Source organism: Camelina sativa, chromosome 2 (genome assembly GCF_000633955.1).
Source record: "Camelina sativa cultivar DH55 chromosome 2, Cs, whole genome shotgun sequence".
NCBI lineage: Eukaryota > Viridiplantae > Streptophyta > Magnoliopsida > Brassicales > Brassicaceae > Camelina > Camelina sativa.
The window spans coordinates 2,019,119-2,036,777 of record NC_025686.1 but is presented as its reverse complement, the minus strand read 5'-3'; the positions used below and the strand labels follow the sequence as shown (position 1 = coordinate 2,036,777).

Sequence of the window (17,659 nt, the reverse complement as noted above, 5' to 3'; positions counted from 1 at the left end):
GAAATGTAGGTCTTTTGTCCCACATCGGTCACTCTACTCATTTTGTGTTTGTTTATATATGACACCAAATGGAGTGCATACCGTCGAGCTAAGTAACGAGAGCTTGTAACCCAAGTGGGGACTATAAGATGGTGGGACACTAGTTCGGTTCCTCAGGTCGGTCCTGGTGTTGGCATGTTTCTGAGCTGCCCAGTCCAAGCTGTGAGTAGTCCGTGTGGGTTGAGCGAAGGCTTGGCTCAGGCGGGTTCTAAAGTTGGAGGGCAATGCGTGAGGCTGGCTTCACAGAGCAGCGATTACTTCCCGCTTACAGCAGTGGACGGATTACAGCTCAGCGCCGCCCAGAACCACTATGGCCTGCTGGTTCGACCTCAGCTGAACCACCATTTTTTTTCCCCCTCTTTTAAATTTACATCGTTTTAAGCCATTCACAATTATGCTTTTTGTTTTGGGATTGGTTAGGGTTTATGCGTTAAGAGAGAACACATACAATGACCAAAAGCTATGAAACAGATAGCAAACTTTGAACAAAGCAAAAGATTATAAGAAAGAGAAGACTGCAGAGAGTTGAACCCTAATGAGAACTTGTCAAGTATCCGCAGCACCAGTTTGATACAACATCTTAATAAGAACTTTTTGTTCATACCTTAATACACACTCAGTGTTTACTCTTTGCAGAGTGATCTTAATCAATTACTGAGATAGTAAGAGGAGGCTACAAAGAGTTTGAGCTGAATTGTATCGCCGTCAGCAACAAGGTTCCACATGAATGTCTCAGTTTCAATCATTGTTCGCCCTCTGAGTATAAAGTAATACCCTTCCTGAGGCAGATTCAACTCACCCTTGTCTTGCAAGTTACCCAGCTCTTTCCTCAGTTCTTCAACTTTATCATTTGCGTTAACCTCCACCGGAATCATCCTGGTCTCGTCAATTGTCTTCACAAATACTGTCATCTTTATCGACGGTATGATCTTTCTCTTCTTCCTCAAAGGCCAATCTGGAGTAATGTTGATGACGGCCTCTTTGACTGAGTCTGACGATGAACATATCTTGGTTTGAACCACTTCTTGATTCCTGTTTCTTGTGCTGCTTCCAGTTTCAACCGTCACAGGAGGCAAATCTTGAGGGGCAAGTAACTCAACAAGTGAATAAGACGGTCGTGATGATCCGTCGTCGATTCTCGTCGCCGTGATCTTTTGGAATGGTTTGTTAACGAACCCATGAATAGGCTTTGATGGAGATTGCTTGGTTTGATCGTTGTTCTTCTGATTAGGCTTCTCGTCAGGAGAGACGTCGAGAAAGAGAAGAGAGTTGTCTCCGATATGGCGTAATCGTATCTCAGATTGGTCATGAAGATACTTGCCTTCGAAGAAAAGGTTTTGTTTGCGAACAGGGATACCTTGAGACGTCTCGATCTTCTGTTTCACCATTAACACTGTATCCAAGAAACCAACAAAAATGGAGAACGGTGAGCCACTTTTAGTTTCGATAGTCAACTTCATAATCGTATCAACGTTGTTGTTTCAAGATCAATGGAGCAAAGAAGAGAGATACAGAGAATGATGATTTGTGACGAGAGTGTTTAACCGTAAAGTTGAGTTTTTATATACAGAGTTGACGAATCTTAACCGTCGATTGCTCTCCTTCCTGATATGATCCAACGGTTAGATTAACCACTGGATTAAAAACGCGGCGTTTTTTGATTAAAAATATCATTTGAAGAGCTTGATATATATATATTGTAAAAACATTTAAGTTTTTTCACCTAAAACGAAACTACATTGTTTTTTTTTTCAACATCAGAATGGTAACATAGTTGCAAATAAACCATAAAAATTTTAAAACCAAATAATCAAACTATATTGTTTTCTATATGCAGTTTTTAAAATTCTTCACTATCTAAAAAAAAATATATTTTTAGTTCATCATTCTTGTTTTCACTTGTATTAAGTACGTTTTATTATCAACTTTTTATTAAAAAAAAATGTATATTATACCGTGGGTATTGATTAGTGGTTGTGTTTATCTATACTTTTTTTTCTTAGCCATTTTGAAAGAAAAAAAATGAACTAAAAATAGTAAATAGTTAAGATTACATGAAAAAATGATTATGCATTTCATGGGGTCAAAGGCATAGATCGATTATATAATATTTGGGTCATTATCATTATGAAATCTTTAAGCACTCTTTTTGTCATGAGGTCAGTCAAATAACACACAAGCTTCTCTTCTTAGCTCAAAAAATATACTTTTAGATTTTAGTTAATCATTCTAATTTGCAGTTGTGTGAAGTACTTTTTATTCTCAACTGATTTCGTGTGCACAAATGTTCCTTAATAGGACAAAAAGAGTGCTAATAATTGTGTGCACAAATGTTCCAAAATCATTACTTTTAGATTTTAGTTAATCATTCTATAATATCTTCCATAATTATGTCACATCTACAAACAATTATTAGACGACCGACCTTTTTCACAAACGTTGTACGTATATCCATAGAAACCTGAGAAAGATTGCTATTTTATCTTCTGCTAAAAACTATTTTGGGTGGTTATCATATAAAACTAGCTCATATATATAATCACCGACCATGAGGACCTGCACATGTTGGTTATTTATCATATCGGCCGCCTATAAAAGTGTATGTAAACATCTTTGTTCAAGAATTGCTTGCTGATATTATAAACATCTCTGTTCATCCACAAACTACTGCAATGCATGCGTCCAAGAATCGCAAAAAGACAGAGCTTTTAAAATCATATCCCGAGGAACAGAGCAAAAACAGAATCAAATCATAGGTACGTACGTTTTTGCTATATAGCTTCAGTTCTTTCACAAAAAGTCATATACACATATATCCATGAGGAGAACTCATTTAAGGATAGCATTTCACTTGCTATTTGGCTTGGAAACCTTTGATAGACTTAAAACTCACATGAACGTGCATCGTAGTCTTCATGGCTCTGGAAACATCCTAACAAATGAGAACTTTTGAACCCATAACTTCAAGAAAAATACTGAAAGCTGTAACAAAAATGTGGTATAATAGGTTTCAACAAAGTACCATATAGTGTTATTGTTCTATGTATAAGAAGACAATATTGGCAGTTTGGTACAAGGGCTTCAAGAAAGACTAAGAGCTACAAGGAAACAGAGGAGACTGCCAAAGAGTTTAAGCCTGATTAATACGGATTATCTCAATGATATCGCCGTCAACAACAAGGTTCCACATGAATGACTCAGTTTCGGTCAATGTTAGCTCTCTGATTACAAAGTAATACCCTTCCTGAGGCAGATTTAACTCACCCTTCTCTTGCAACTTAACCAGCTCTTTCCTCAGTTCTTCAACTTTATCATTTGCGTTAACCACCACTGGAATCATCCTGGTCTCTTGAGATGGCTGCACAAATACTGTCAGGTTCCTCGGGATGGTCTTGATCTTCTTCGTCACAGGAGAATCTAAAATTCTAAGGAACTCTTTTACTGAGTCTGACGGTGAATATATCTCGGTTTGAACCACCTGATTCATGTTTCTTCTGCTTCCAACCTGCACAGGCACCAAATCTTGAGGTCCAAGTAACTCATCAAGTGAATATGACTGTAGTGATGATCCACTGTCGATTCTCCTCGCCATGATCCTTTGGACTGTCACAGGCCGATCATGTTGCTTCGTCTTACAGACCTGTTCCATCGTCAAATCTCGATCCCCACCGTAACTGGTCTCTTCAAATGAGTTTGATGAAGCACTTGATTGCCCTGTTTGATGAAGCACTTGATTGTTTTTGCCCTGCGACGAATCTTGAATCCCAAGGAACCCTTTCATTGAGTCTTTGTTGCTCATCACAGGAAAATCTTTATGGTTAACGAACCCATGAATCGGATTTGATGGAGTTTGAGGCACTCGATCGTCGTTGACGTTCTGATTAGGGTTGTCGTCCGGAGATATGTAGAGAAAGAGACGAGAGTTTTCTATGATATGGCATAATCGTATCTTAAATTCGTCTTGAAGAGCATTGCCTTGGAAAAAAAGGGTTTGTTTGCAAACAGGGATACCTTGAGCCTTCTCGATCTTCTGTTTTATGACTAACAGTGTATCCAAGAAATCAACATCAATGGAGAACGATGAGTCACTTTCAGTATCGATGAGCAACTTCATAATCGTATCAATGGTGTTTCAAGATCAGTAGAGATTGGTGAAGAAGAGAAGATCAAAGAGATTAGAAAGTGATGATTTGTGACCAAAGTGGTTTATTCGTAAGTTCGTTACTTCGTTTCAATGTCACTTAAAATCCTCTAGTCAATTAACCTCAACCGTCGATTAATCTCCTTACTGATATGATCTAACGGTTAGTTTAAGCATTCTTGAAATCGGTTTAAAATCAGCGTTTTGATTAAAAATATTAGTTTCCGCCCATGTAGTTGCTCCATTTGAAGGTACGGACGTCTTGAATGTTAGTACATTCTACAATAGTTTTTTTTTTTTCAAAGACCTAATTTTTCTCCATTGATTTTAAACTAAATAGATTTTCTAAATTAAAAATAGGAAAACTAGTTTTTAGGTTTTCTTAAAAATTCTTAATAGAAACCAAAATCCACTATAACTTTTGTAAGAGATCATGCAATGTTGTTCCTCATCTTTTGGCTAAATTTGGATGTATTCATTGTATTTTTTATTTTGAATGCTTTAGACCACCTGCTTGGCTACTGCAACAATTGTATTCAGACTATATTAATTCGTCAATATAATTCACTTTTCGACGAAAAAAAAAAAAAAAAAAAAAAACCAAAATCCACTTATTTTGAGATTTTACGAAAATACTGACTATTCTTCTCTATTTCTTTGTTTCTTTTATAAATAGAAACAAAAAATCAAAAACTAATATCTATTGTAAAAACTAAAAACCAAAAAATCAAAAAACCAAAATCATAATCTAAAAACTATTTAAAAACCAACAACCATGGCCTTAGTTTTAGTTCATCTATTTAACCTTTTCAATATTTTATAATCTTTATTTATGAAAAATGTATAGTATAACTTGATTAGTGGCTGTGTTTCAACTTGACTTTAAATATATATATATATATATATATATATATGTAAGAACAATTTTTTAAAATAAATGTAACCAAGAAAATAATACATGATATGCCTAAAAGAAGGGAAAAAAATCAATATGTAAGAAGATGTGGCACATATATTTTAGCCATTTTGAAAGAAAAAATTGATGTAAAAACGGGAAGAAGTTACGATTAAACGAGATAATGATAATGCATGCAATAATAGAATATTTGGATCATTACAGAATCTTTAAACGCTCTTTTCGTCATGAAAAATGAAAGCTATATTAAGAGCCACCGGAAATACTTCCGTTATAAACTACCCACATGCAAAAGAGAACAGGTCTCTGCAAGAAGAACATTATCGGCCTGTGAAAATCCAAAGGATCATGGCAAGGAAAATCGATAATGGATCATCACGACCGTCGTATTCACTTGATGAGTTACTTGGCCCTCAAGATTTGCCGCCTGTGACGTTTGTTGGAATCAAGAAGTGGTTCAAACCGAGCAAACGTCAGACTCAGCCAAAGAGGTCATCAACATTCAACTGCCATGTGAAGAAGAGGATCAAGACCAGCCCAATGAAGCTAACATTGACTTAAAATACTTTCAACTTTAGATATATATAGATGCCAATGTCACCTGACTCGATGATGGGTGCATCTATCTATATATAATAGAAAATGGCCAAGAGGATTTCAAACAATATTACACTTGCGTTTTTGTTACCATTTTTATTATACGGCTAGTCTTTTTTTGTTTCTCCCATTTTTGGAAAATTTTAAGCTGTTTATATTGTCAGCATAAAACATGTTAGGAAGTTGGATAGGGCTATATTGAAGACATATCTTTTGGTGGCCGAATCTTTCGATTTCAGCTTGGAATAGCAAAATCATGACACGTTGTGGGAGTGGAAGTTGATGGGCTGCTTCTACGTTACGAGAAAAGTACAAAATTTTACGCATTAATATGGTATTGATCACAATGATCACGTTTTCTTTCTCCTGTTTTTTTTTCCGCAGCCTTGTTGCTAGGGTTTGAGATATACAGTACATTATTATTTATGTGTAACAAATATGTATTTTAAATATTATAAGTTTAAAGGTTTAAAAATGTTATATTACAGTATATTTATGTAAATCTTGAGCTAAGAGCATCATTAGTGGAGAACCGTCCACCATTGCTCAAAAAAAAAAAATTAATATGTAATTAATAACAGATTGACACGTGTAGAAAAAGAGAGAGAAACGTTACTTCCCCTAGTAACTTGAGAAAAGTTTCTCTTCCTTTCTCTCTCTTTTTTGTATTTTTTATTACTTTTTAATAAAATAATTTTGGGAAGTAACCCCCACTAATCATATAAGTATGTCCAACCACACTAGGAAGCTTTGGTTAAATGAAAGCAATGGGAAATTATGATTGGTTCATAATCTTTTCGGTTCATTTACTCAACCGATCTTTTCTGAAACAAACAAATTACCTTGAATGGTTATATATATATATATGCTTTCACACAAAACATTACAAAATACAACAAAAATTAAAGGTACAACTACAAAGCATCAAGCAGCGGTATGAGTAACTAACCAAACCAAAAGACACAAGAATAGTGAAACAACTCATTACAACAATAATATAATAAAAGATACATCAATCACATGGAGTGATAATTCAAGGACTCGATGTAGTTGTAGAAGGCGGAGGGGAGAAGAATGGAATATTAATGGATGGGATATTAGTTGGAAGAGAAGGAATTACTGTCGGAAATGAAGGTAAAGTTGGCATTGGAGGCATTGCAGTGGGAATTGTGGGAAAGTTTGGTTGTGGCAAACTTGATGGCATTGTGGGAAGAGTTGGTACTAGTGTTGGTTGTGGCAATGTTGACGGCAATGGAGGTAGTCCCATTGTCGGGAGAGGCAGATTTGGAATTTGAGGAAGAGGTTGTTGCTGGAGAAGCTTTCGCGAGGCCGAGCAAGTGTTGATCGTATTAAAGAAAAAGAGACTCACTAAAAAAGCAATGAGAAAGAACTTGTATGATACCATTTTGGGTGTGTTAATGAACTCTCTGATTATGGCTAAATGCTTCACTTGTATTGCTTTGTGCTGATGAGAAATTTAAAGATGTGCGATTGAGTTTATATAGTGGCAGGATTACAAATATATGGTTTTTGGTAGGTGTATTTTATGGTTTCTGTATGGTTGGCTTGAGCTTTTGTTAGTTCAACTTATTGTTATTTTTAAAGATTATATTGTCAATCCATGGATTTTTATTAAGGTTAGTTCAACAATCAAAACCCTCCGACTCTAGTACACGTTGCTACCTAATAACCAAACTTTAAACTATCCTTTTGAGCTTAATGCACAGTCATACACTACATCAACAGATGAAAGATTCTAGACAACAAAAAAAAAAGAAAAAAAAAAAGAGAGAAGTAACATATAAGAAAATACCTGTTACGTAGCATATTTTTAACGGGAAAATTACCAAAAAATTTCAACGTTCAACATAATCAAAATTGGTAATTTCATCTTCCAGCTTCTTTTATCCAAAACATATCCACAAATACAAAAGCTTTATTGACATACGTTTTAATTGTTTAACCAATTTTATCATAATTCCATAGACATATGTAATTATATGGTACGTCACTATTCTTCATGTGACGGAATGGCTCGTGAAAAGTAATGGTGCTTTTGTTTGGTAATTGTATCGTTGTGATCAACAAAGTGCCACCAGAAAGACTGATCATATATCATCCAGAAGAAATAGCCACCTTGAAGGAGATTAACAATATACACGATTAATAGCTCCTAATTCTATGCGTGAATTGAATATGAGATGACTAATATATACACTTTCTATATTCCTATAATATTAAACAAAGTACCATAGTTACAGATGCCTATTGTTATTGATATTGCAAGAGGATTATATTTATTTTTCTTCTATAAAAAAAAAGTAAAAGATGCATCCTCCTTTGATGCCACATAGAGACGCCCAAATCTTGGTAGGTGGCATAAACAAGTTTTTGCATTTTTTATGCAACAAAAAATTGACATGTGATTGAAGACAATTAGATCTTATGTACATCTTCTTATATATATGCCAGATTATCAAAACGTTTCAATTTTCATTTTCATTAGAAAGTGGAAACCTTTGAGGAGAATATAGAAAGCTTGAAATTAAGTTTGTTTCATTTGCTCTTTTCATCACTTCAATTTCACTATTGGGCCTTTTTATTAGGCTTTGGGCCTACCAAAAATGATGAGTCATGAATCAATACTATTATACTAATGTAAGTCTTTTGTCCCACATCGGTCACTCTACTCATTTTGTGTTTGTTTATATATGACACGAAATGGAGTATGTTTCGTCGAGCTAAGTAACGAGAGCTTGTAACCCAAGTGGGGACTATAAGATGGTGGGACACTGATTCGTTTCCTCTGGTCGGTTCTGGTGTTGGCATGTTTCTGAGCTGCCCAGTCCAAGCTGTGAGTAGTCCGTGTGGGTTGAGCGAAGGCTTGGCTCAGGCGGGTTATAAAGTCGGAGGGCAATGCGTGAGGCTGGTTTCACAGAGCAGCGACTACTCCCCGCTTACAGCAGTGGATGGATCACAGCTCGCGCCGCCCAGAATCACTATGGCCACTTGGTTCGACCTCAGCTGAACCACCATTTTTTTGTCCCCCTCTTTTTAATTTACAGCTTTTAATGCTTTAAGAGGATCAAACTTCGAAGAAAGCAAAATGACTGTAGAAATAGAGGAGACTGCAGAGAGCAATGTCTAAGGGCATCTTTATAGGGGGAACTATTTTGGGTGTTCTTAGAGTAAATATATTATGAAAATAATGTAAGATCAGTAGTTAAGATCTTTTGTTAAAAAGTTAGTTATTGGGGGAACATGTTTAAGATCATAAGATTTAATAATATAATAATGTTAAACATATTACAATTATAAAAACTTATAAAATAACATTTAAATTGCAAACTTATAAAACTTTTACTAAAATTCAGAATACAATACCAAAATTTTATGAAACAAAAAAACATTAAAAAAAACAAACATATTACTTAATTAAAGCACACAAACATTTTATTTAATTAATATATAGTTTAATGTCTAAATTTATTCTATATATTCTCAATCAAATCCTCTTTTAATTTGTGAAGAATTGTTTACAAAAAATAGTATCCATTCACAGCTTGCCACATCAGCTTAGAACTGAACCAAGAACAGTTCTACATTAAGAACTGATCTTGATGTTCTTATGCCACTATTCATTATTTTTCTAATTTTTTTGGACTAAGAACACCCTTGGTGTTATGCCTATAAAGATGGCCTTATAGCCCAAGTTGCAGAGTGTTTTGGGTTTTAGTTTATAAGTAAAGCGAGAAACTTTACTGTCTTTTGCCCTGTTTTGTCAACAAAGAATCAACATCTGATCTTTAAACTTGTTTCTGTAATGCCAAGATCTTTAAAGTATCAGACCATTCGAATGCACAGAGCTTAAACTAACTCAACAAGGACTAGTTTCTCTTCTTGGTAATTACATACATGTCTTAGCATATTTGCAGAAAGCTGTAAACTTTGAACGAAGTAAGAAAACTTTAAAGCTATAAGAAAAGTAGGAAACTGCAGCAGAGAGTTTAAGCTCCATTAATGATCAAAGAGAAAGAGGTCAAGAATAAACAACTGAGCGAGAAATCTCAATTGTATCGCCCTCAGCAACACCGTACCAGAAGAATGTCCTAGTTTCGGCCAATGGTTTCTGTTTGTGAACAAAGAAATACCCTTGAGGCAGATCTAACTCACCCCTATTTTGCATCTCAGCCAGCTCTTTCCTCAGTTCTTTAATTCTATCATTTGCGTTAACCTCCATTCGAATTTTTCTGGTTTCCTCATATGGTAGCTGCACCATCACTGTTAGCTTCATTGGGCTGGTCTTGATCATCTTCTTCACAGGCACTTGAATGTTCATGACCTCTTTGACTGAGTCTGACGTTGAAGATTGCTCGGTTTGAACCACTTCTTGATTCCTGTTTCTTTTGCTTCCAACAAACGTCACAGGCGGCAAATCTTGAGGGGCAAGTAACTCATCAAGTGAATACGACGGTCGTGATGATCCGTTATCGATTCTCCTTGCCATGATCCTTTGGACAGGGCGATCATGTTGGCTCTTCTTGCAGACCTGTTCCCTAGGCGGCAAAGCTCTATCCCCACCGTAACTGCTCTCTCCAAATGAGTTTGACGGTAATCGAGATTGCTCTGTCTGATGGAACAGTTGGTTGTTCTTACCCTGCGGCGAATCTTGAATCCCAAGGAACCCTTTCATTGAGTCTTTGTTGCTCACAACAGGCAAATCTTGATTGTTAACGTATCCATGAATTGGATGTGATGGAGATTGCTCGGTTTGATCGTGGTTGTTCTGATTAGGGTTGTCGTCCGGAGAGATGTAGAGAAAGAGACGAGAGTTTCCTAGGATATGGCAAATTCGTATCTTAAAGTGTTCTTGAAGAACATCGCCTTGGAAGAAAAGGGTTTGTTTGCAAACAGGGATACCTTGAGCCTTCTCGATCTTCTGTTTTATGACTAACAGTGTATCCACCAAATCAACATCAATGGAGAACGATGAGTCACTTTCAGTATCGATGAGCAACTTCATAATCGTATCAATGGTGTTTCAAGATCAGTGGAGATTGGTGAAGAAGAGAAGAAGATACTGAGAGATCAGAAAGTGATGATTTGTGACCAAAGTGTTTACTCGTTAAGTTGGTTTAAATATCACTTACTGAGTTGATCTTAACCGTCAATTTCTCTCCTTACTAATTTGATCCAACGGTTACATTAAGCATTCTTGAAACGGGTTGAAAACGCAGCGTTTTAGTCCATTTGAAGACCCTGAACCTGATCACATTAAGAAAAAAGAATTATCTAAAATATTTTTCCCTTTAGTAGTAGCTTTTAAGATCTTCCGAAGTGTATAATTTGTGTTAAGCAAGAAACTTCAATAAAGACATTGCAGAGAGTTAAAAGAAGGTATGATGCTTTTGTGTCCCTTAGATTAAGATTTTAGCTTACTTGGAGATTGGTCTTGAACAGGTTTGTTTATTAGATTTGAACAATAATGTACCATAGGTTCTTTTTTTCTAAATTATGTGAAATTAGGAATAAAATTAGCCAAAAAAAAAAATCTTAATCCAAAAAATTAAGAGCCACCGGAAACACTTCCATTGAAAATCTCAATTGTATCGCCGTGATCAACACGGTGCCACCGGAAAGACCGGTCATCATCCATTACATTCTGTTTGTATATAAAGAAATAGTCATCTTGAGGCAGATTTAACTGAAACCTCTGTTGAATCTTAGCCAGCTCTTTCCTCAGCTCTCCAACGTTATCACCTGCGTTCACCTCCACTGGAATCTTCCTAGTCCCGCATTTAGGCAGCACCATTACTCTCAGCTTCTTCAGGGGATTGTTGCTGTTGTTGTTACTCCCCGACATCATTAGCATTGTCGAATCTTGAGGATGACCGTTATTGATCTGTTCTGTTGAGTTTGATGGTGGAGAATCTTGCTCGGTTTGGAACACCTGATTGTTACGGTTCTGATTGCGCATTTGGTCGTTGTTGTTACCGGGAGAGGAGAGGAAGAGTTGGAGACGAGAGTTGTTGAGGATCTGACATTGTTCGATATCAAGATCATCTTGAAGAACCTTGCCTTGGAAGAAAAGGGTTTGTTTCGAGATAGGGATACGTTGATACTTCTCGATCTTCTTTTTGATCTCTAAAACTGTATCGAAGTAACCCACTTCAATGGAGAATGGTGAGCCTCTTTGAGTCTCTACGTACACATCCATATGTGAATCAATGGAGACTGATGAAGAGTGAATATAGATATGTCAACTTGGGACTTGTTGCAACCAAAGTTTCCTCATAATGCGTTAACCAAATGACCTATTTCCATGGATTCTTCTTGATTGTTATGATTTTGCTCTCTTTTTCTTTTTCTTTATTTCAAACTCGATTTACTATTTTTGAAAGAGATTTTTACAATCTTTAGTATTTTTCAGTTTTGCAATATAACCAATGCAAAATTTGGGTTCTGGTACTGTATTATAAATGTGATAATATGAACTAACAATTTGTACTCTAATCTCTTTTTTTTTTAAATGGCAAAGAAATGTAACATTTTGAGAAATATACTGATAATAAAAATCGTACACAAAATAGAAAACACATGCCTCTGGGGATGTAACAAACTTAATTCTTCTATCTATAAACCCTGAGTTAACCTAAACTGAATTTGGAAAAAGAAAAAAAGAAACAGGAACAAAAGAGACTCAAGAGAGAAGACAGAAACAGAGCACGCCTTAGACACGGACCAGATGATCAAAGCTTGTATTGCTGAAGAAGTCGAAAGGATTATGATCAATTTACACTGATCACAGGCTCAGAGGTGGATCCTCCAGCTGGAGAAGAAGAAGCAGCAGGAGGAAGCGGTAGTAATCGCTTCTTCTGCGCGCGAGGAGGCAAATGCTTCACATGTTTTCTTGAGCTATTAACAGAAGCCCATGGTAAGAAGACGCCTGTACCACCAGTTCCCATCACATTTGGACTTGGTAATACCATTGGTTGAATTCGTGGTGGTGCCATCATGACCATTGGAGGACGTAGGACTCCAAGTTTTGGCATCATGTCAACTGAGTGATCATAGCCATTGAGGAATGGAGTTGGTGCCATTTGGTAGGGTTGCCACATTGTCATTACACCGTCGTTGTGAGGACTTGTGGGTCGTGAATGGTTATGATATGTTTCAGGTCGAATACGAAAGAACGTGATGCTTACTCTTTTGGTTTGTGATGGGCACATTACATGTCTTGCCATGTCTGCACTGTTCCCTCTCATCACCAACATAGACCTATAAAGATCAGAACCGAGGGACGTTAATAAAGAGACATCAACATTGTCTCAGAGTTAAGGGAAAAGGTTATGATGTTATATACCCTTGTTTGAGAGACAGAGTTAAAGGTCCTCTGAAGTTGCCTTCGTTGTCACTTGAGAGAATACGTCCAAAGGCCATGGTTGATTCAGAGAGGACAAGAGTGGAGATTGGTTGTTCTAAGTGTGGTGGTTTGAGGAAAGGCTGTGAGTATTCACCCTGCAAAAGAGAGGTAATCTTGAAGGTTAAAAGAAAAGCGTAAACGTAAAGGAATGGTGACTCATGGAAATGTACATACCTCTTCGAAGAAGTTGATGACACAACCGTTTGGTCTCTTGTATTCTGGGATGAGTCTCCATGTGACAAAGTGATCAATGACACTCTCAAGAAGTGGTGGAATTGGCTCGATGTTAACTACAAACCAATAAAGTCTCCCGGTCAAAGCCATCCACATGCATCAAACCATTTAGACTGAATCCTGGCGGATCAGAGCGATTCCTTACCAGAGTTGTTGCTGTCGTTCGAGTCATCTGCCTTAACATGGCCAAAGATGGGGACACCAAGCTGGATCAGCTCTCTCTTGTTCCCTTTAATCTGCTTGTTGAACAGTATAAAGGTCTCACCTGCATTCATCTTGTGTAAGCACCGGAAAACACTCTTAAAGCCCTATGATGTGTGTTTAGCGTAAGAAAAAATAGTCACCTGCAAGCTTCCCGTTTATGCCAGCTTCTCGAAGTTCTGCCACAAAGTCTATCAATTTAGATATCTCATCTTCTTTAAGTAATTCTTCATACAGCTTTAGTCCTTTCACAACATTAACCTAACATCACAACATTAAATTTATAAGTAATAAAATCATATATGCATATGCGTCCCTCAAAATCCAACACATTACTCACAGTGTGGCCTTTCACTTGCTCTTTGGCTTGGAAACCTTTGATAGGTTTGATCTCAGATGAACGTGCATCGCAATCTTCATGGCTCTGACATATAATCTGATGTGCAGTATCCGCAGCAGCAGTTTGGTGAACATCCTGATGAGAACCTATTAAAAACCCATTAAAATCATAATGTTTAAAATTGGCCATATACTTGCATTACACACAATATTAGTTGTAAAGTGTTTTTTTTTTAAATAAAAATCAACTAATTAATGTGAGATTCGATTCTTTGGGTTTAGAGAGAAACACATCGATTCATTAAAGTAATGGCAATTCAATGTGATCTTTGATTTGATTCTCATGGACCATTCTAAAGAGGTTAAAGAACCTATAGTTTCCTTGTAAAATGTATCAGAGAAAGTCAGAGAGACTTTCAATGTTAGAAGACAAGACTACAACAAAGTCTAATGTCTTCGTCCACGTGTCTCTACCTAATACTTGGACTTTTATTAACACAAGTGAATTAACTTACACACACATCAAGACTATCCTTCACAAAAAAAGTTTACTAGTAATCTTTATAGACTTCTGACTCATTTTATGGCCGTGAACAAAAAGCTAAAAAGTTATTTAAAAAAAAAAATGTGCTCGTGAGGCGTGAGGGATTCGAACATTCGGGACGAGAAGAAAAGAAAAAAAAAATAAAGGGCGGCACGGCAAAAATCGTGGGGGACCATGATTGATGACGACTAGGTTTCTGGTTAAATCCAACGGCTGCTGTGAGCTCACCCACCATTCTTTTAAACAAGAGAAAGAGAATTGCAATAAAAAAATATCATCACACGCGAATCAATGTGAGATTGTGATACCACCACCCCATTTTGATGCGTTTTACAACTCGTTACATCATCAACTAAAGCACAAGGCAACAAAACTTGTTGCTAAAATAGTAGTAACACACACCCAACTCTCTCTACATTGAGAAATGGAATCCCCCTATATCTTGTAATCTAAACGACGTCGTCGTGACGTTTCTGGTCTTTTCAGTTTTTTTTTTTTTAACCTTGTTAGAGAAAGAGTCAGAGTGACTTTTTCTGATCGTGCTTTTTACAACACAACTACAAGAGATTTTGTACTTATGTACGATTTTCATGAAAGTTTGTGTTAATATTTTGTTTTTGTTTTTTTGTTTTTAGTAAATAATAAGGTCTTGAACACTGGGTTAGGTAGTACGATTTTTTATTTTTAATGTATCCTTGCAAAACTCATGTAATAGTTTACGATAAAATTAATTTTTTCAAAAGTTACTTTACTACTACTATAGTTAACAAAAAAAAAAGTATACTTTATTCATATTATTATAAAAAACCACTAAATAGCCGGCAATAAAAAAAGTATTTCTAGTATAGTATAATATTCTCTTTCAAACACGTTAAAAGTAACCCAAAATAAATTAAACTATACTGAATGCTTAGCTTTCAGTTGAATATTCGTCTTAAACTAAATATTAATTTTCTATTACAAAAGATATAATTAATAATGTTTCAAAAATGAAAATAAATCAGGACGTGAGAGTGATTAAGTTTATAGAACCAAAAAAAAAAAGATTTATTTCTTAAGAAAGAGAATCTGGTTATTTTTAGTAAATTTGTTTTTAAAAATCGAATCTGTGACATAATGATACAATAAAAATATATATATATATTAAAAAAAAGGAAAAAAAAAATTTACAAATTAAGAATGCAAAAGTCAAAATTGTTTAAGAATACATCTCGGATCCAGTAGAGGGAAACACGTACTTAAATCTTGAAACTTGAATTAGTCTGTAATCTGTATATTAGTATTTCTTACTATACTAAATATTTTTTTTTCCCTCTTTGAAAAACAAATATTTTAAAAAAAAAATCGTTGTCATTTTTTTTTTTCTTTTCTTTTTTGGGTATCGTCACCAACCACAGAGAGCCAGTTTACACAGTGAACAGAGAGAGAATCAAATGACCAAACTTCAACGAATATGCTTAACTATTAAAAAGTTTCAACCAAAAAAAAAAAAAAACCAATAATGTAACCCAAAAAACAAATTATGAAATAAATCGATCATTGTATATTTAAATTATGAAAACAATTATGGATCCAAGAAAAAAAAATAAGTATATTTTTAAATTTGTAGTATTTTGCAAAATTACGTAAAGTTTTGTGTTACTTACCTGAATCAGTGATATCACTAGTCGGAGAATCATCTTCAACGTCTTCAACATCTCCGTTAATCTCATTTTCCGTTACTTTCTCGCCGTCAATACAATCATCCTTCTTCTCCTCCTTCTCCTCCGCCGCCGCTTCTTTCAGATCTTGCTCAACCTCCTCTGTTTTCTTCAGTTTGAGATCCTCCGTTTTCTTAGCCGCAACTTTCTGGAGCTCGATCGCGACCTCAGCGATGGAATGATACTTCTGCATCTGGAGAACAGGGATCCAGTTCAGACGCCGGCGATGGATCGCGGCGAAAACAGCTTCGTATTCCGATCCGGAGGAAACTGCTTCTTCGGTTGTTACTCTTAGATGCGAGCACATGGCGTCGATTATAGCGTTCGCCGCCGCGAACTCGCCTCTGAACCACGAGATCAACGCATCTTTCCCTAAGCCTTCGGAAACAACAGTCCCCGGCGGAACCTGAACGGGAACGGTCACCACCGCCTTCGCCGTCGTCGTAGCGAAACCAGTGGCTGCTGATCGATCTGTCTGGCGTGCTGGCGCTGACGCAATCGTCATCGGCGTTAAAACTCCGGCGAAGATTCAGTCACTCGAGATCGGTGTGTGTTTCTACGATTTAACGACGGCGGCTAAAAACAGAGGAAAAAAAAGGCAAAAACGGGTTGAGAAATATGGGTCGGGTCGGGTTTGGGGACGGGTCAGCAGCACATGCAGGTGTAATGAGAGAAGGTTTTTGTTAGAGGTTTGGTTTTTGGTTCCTTCTCCTCTCTCCCAAATTATATATATTGGGGGCAGCCGTGGGGAGGAGGATCCGTACAGGTGGGAGAGACTTATGGAGATGACGTGGCTCTTTCTTGTGGCTGACGTGGCTTAACTTCTGGCCCTCTTTTGCCCGTTTCTTACTATTCCACCTTTTTTTTTTTTGGACAAAACAAAAAAAAAAAGGTTTAATTATGTGATTTTGTTGTGATGGTACTATTTCAAATTTATCTGAAATTAGTACTCCCTCCGTTCTAATTTAGTTGTCGTTTTAGGATTTAATTTTTGTTTCATATTAGTTGTCGTTTTAGATTTTCAATGCAGATGTTTGATGAATATTCCAATCATCTTATCCTTGTTGTATTAAAGTTTCAACCAATGAAAAATTATAAAATATATTAATGAAGGGTAAAACATAAAATTTAATAGTTTTCTTAATTTGTGTGCAAAAATCTTAAACGACAGTTAAACTAGAACGGAGGGAGTACAATGTTACTAGTAAATGTATGTTGCATGAAACTTTTTTTGAGGTTTGTTTCCCATTTCCGAAAAATTTCGGAAACGGAAACTTGTATAAACATGGAAACAATGCACATAAACACGATTCCAAGAAATTTTGTTTGGAAATACGATAGAAACTCCGTATTTGTTTTGGAAACACGACATAAACTTTTTTTTAGGTTGGAAAGTTAATAAATTGATAATTTAGGAATTTAAAATTTTATTATACATATAAATGTATAATATTAATAGTGTTTTAGTTCAACTATTTAATATTTATTTTTAAAATTTTTGTTGTTACAAATATTATTTTTAATA

The 17,659-nt window shown here is 36.0% G+C and overlaps 5 protein-coding genes across 5 annotated transcripts; all 5 read right to left on the bottom strand.

The window, feature by feature from the left end:
- Positions 687–1,499, bottom strand: LOC104747245 (ubiquitin-like protein 4A). The gene has a single exon (XM_010468850.1). The coding sequence runs from the start codon at positions 1,497–1,499 to the stop codon at positions 687–689; it is 813 nt and encodes a 270-aa protein (XP_010467152.1).
- Positions 3,170–4,153, bottom strand: LOC104747235. The gene is made up of 2 exons (XM_010468837.1): positions 3,777–4,153; positions 3,170–3,644 (listed from the first exon to the last, which is right to left on the bottom strand). The coding sequence occupies exons 1-2, from the start codon at positions 4,151–4,153 to the stop codon at positions 3,170–3,172; spliced, it is 852 nt and encodes a 283-aa protein (XP_010467139.1).
- LOC104747226 lies at positions 8,438–10,716 on the bottom strand. Its single transcript, XM_010468828.2, has 2 exons — positions 9,835–10,716; positions 8,438–8,545 (listed from the first exon to the last, which is right to left on the bottom strand). The coding sequence occupies exons 1-2, from the start codon at positions 10,714–10,716 to the stop codon at positions 8,468–8,470; spliced, it is 960 nt and encodes a 319-aa protein (XP_010467130.1). The 3' UTR covers positions 8,438–8,467.
- Positions 11,260–11,910, bottom strand: LOC104714790. Its single transcript, XM_010432254.1, has one exon. It carries the CDS (start codon positions 11,908–11,910, stop codon positions 11,260–11,262), a length of 651 nt encoding a protein of 216 aa, XP_010430556.1.
- Positions 12,231–16,847, bottom strand: LOC104714781. Its single transcript, XM_010432242.2, has 7 exons — positions 16,081–16,847; positions 13,892–14,037; positions 13,695–13,812; positions 13,496–13,615; positions 13,291–13,406; positions 13,057–13,211; positions 12,231–12,971 (listed from the first exon to the last, which is right to left on the bottom strand). Exons 1-7 carry the CDS (start codon positions 16,637–16,639, stop codon positions 12,482–12,484), a joined length of 1,704 nt encoding a protein of 567 aa, XP_010430544.1. The 5' UTR covers positions 16,640–16,847; the 3' UTR covers positions 12,231–12,481.

What these genes read in the sequence shown, in the direction of transcription:
- LOC104714790 (XM_010432254.1), bottom strand. Translation starts at nt 11,910, where the DNA reads ATGGATGTGTACGTAGAGACTCAAAGAGGCTCACCATTCTCCATTGAA.
- LOC104747245 (XM_010468850.1), bottom strand. Translation starts at nt 1,499, where the DNA reads ATGAAGTTGACTATCGAAACTAAAAGTGGCTCACCGTTCTCCATTTTT.
- LOC104714781 (XM_010432242.2), bottom strand. Translation starts at nt 16,639, where the DNA reads ATGACGATTGCGTCAGCGCCAGCACGCCAGACAGATCGATCAGCAGCC. An exon ending in CATAAACGGGAAGCTTGCAG is followed by an intron (nt 13,616 to 13,694) that starts GTGACTATTTTT and finishes AGATGAATGCAG; the next exon opens with GTGAGACCTTTATACTGTTC. An exon ending in TCATCAACTTCTTCGAAGAG is followed by an intron (nt 13,212 to 13,290) that starts GTATGTACATTT and finishes TCTCTTTTGCAG; the next exon opens with GGTGAATACTCACAGCCTTT.
- LOC104747226 (XM_010468828.2), bottom strand. Translation starts at nt 10,716, where the DNA reads ATGAAGTTGCTCATCGATACTGAAAGTGACTCATCGTTCTCCATTGAT. An exon ending in TGCCTCAAGGGTATTTCTTT is followed by an intron (nt 8,546 to 9,834) that starts GTTCACAAACAG and finishes GACTACTCACAG; the next exon opens with CTTGGACTGGGCAGCTCAGA.
- LOC104747235 (XM_010468837.1), bottom strand. Translation starts at nt 4,153, where the DNA reads ATGAAGTTGCTCATCGATACTGAAAGTGACTCATCGTTCTCCATTGAT. An exon ending in GATTCGTCGCAGGGCAAAAA is followed by an intron (nt 3,645 to 3,776) that starts CAATCAAGTGCT and finishes TCGGCCTGTGAC; the next exon opens with AGTCCAAAGGATCATGGCGA.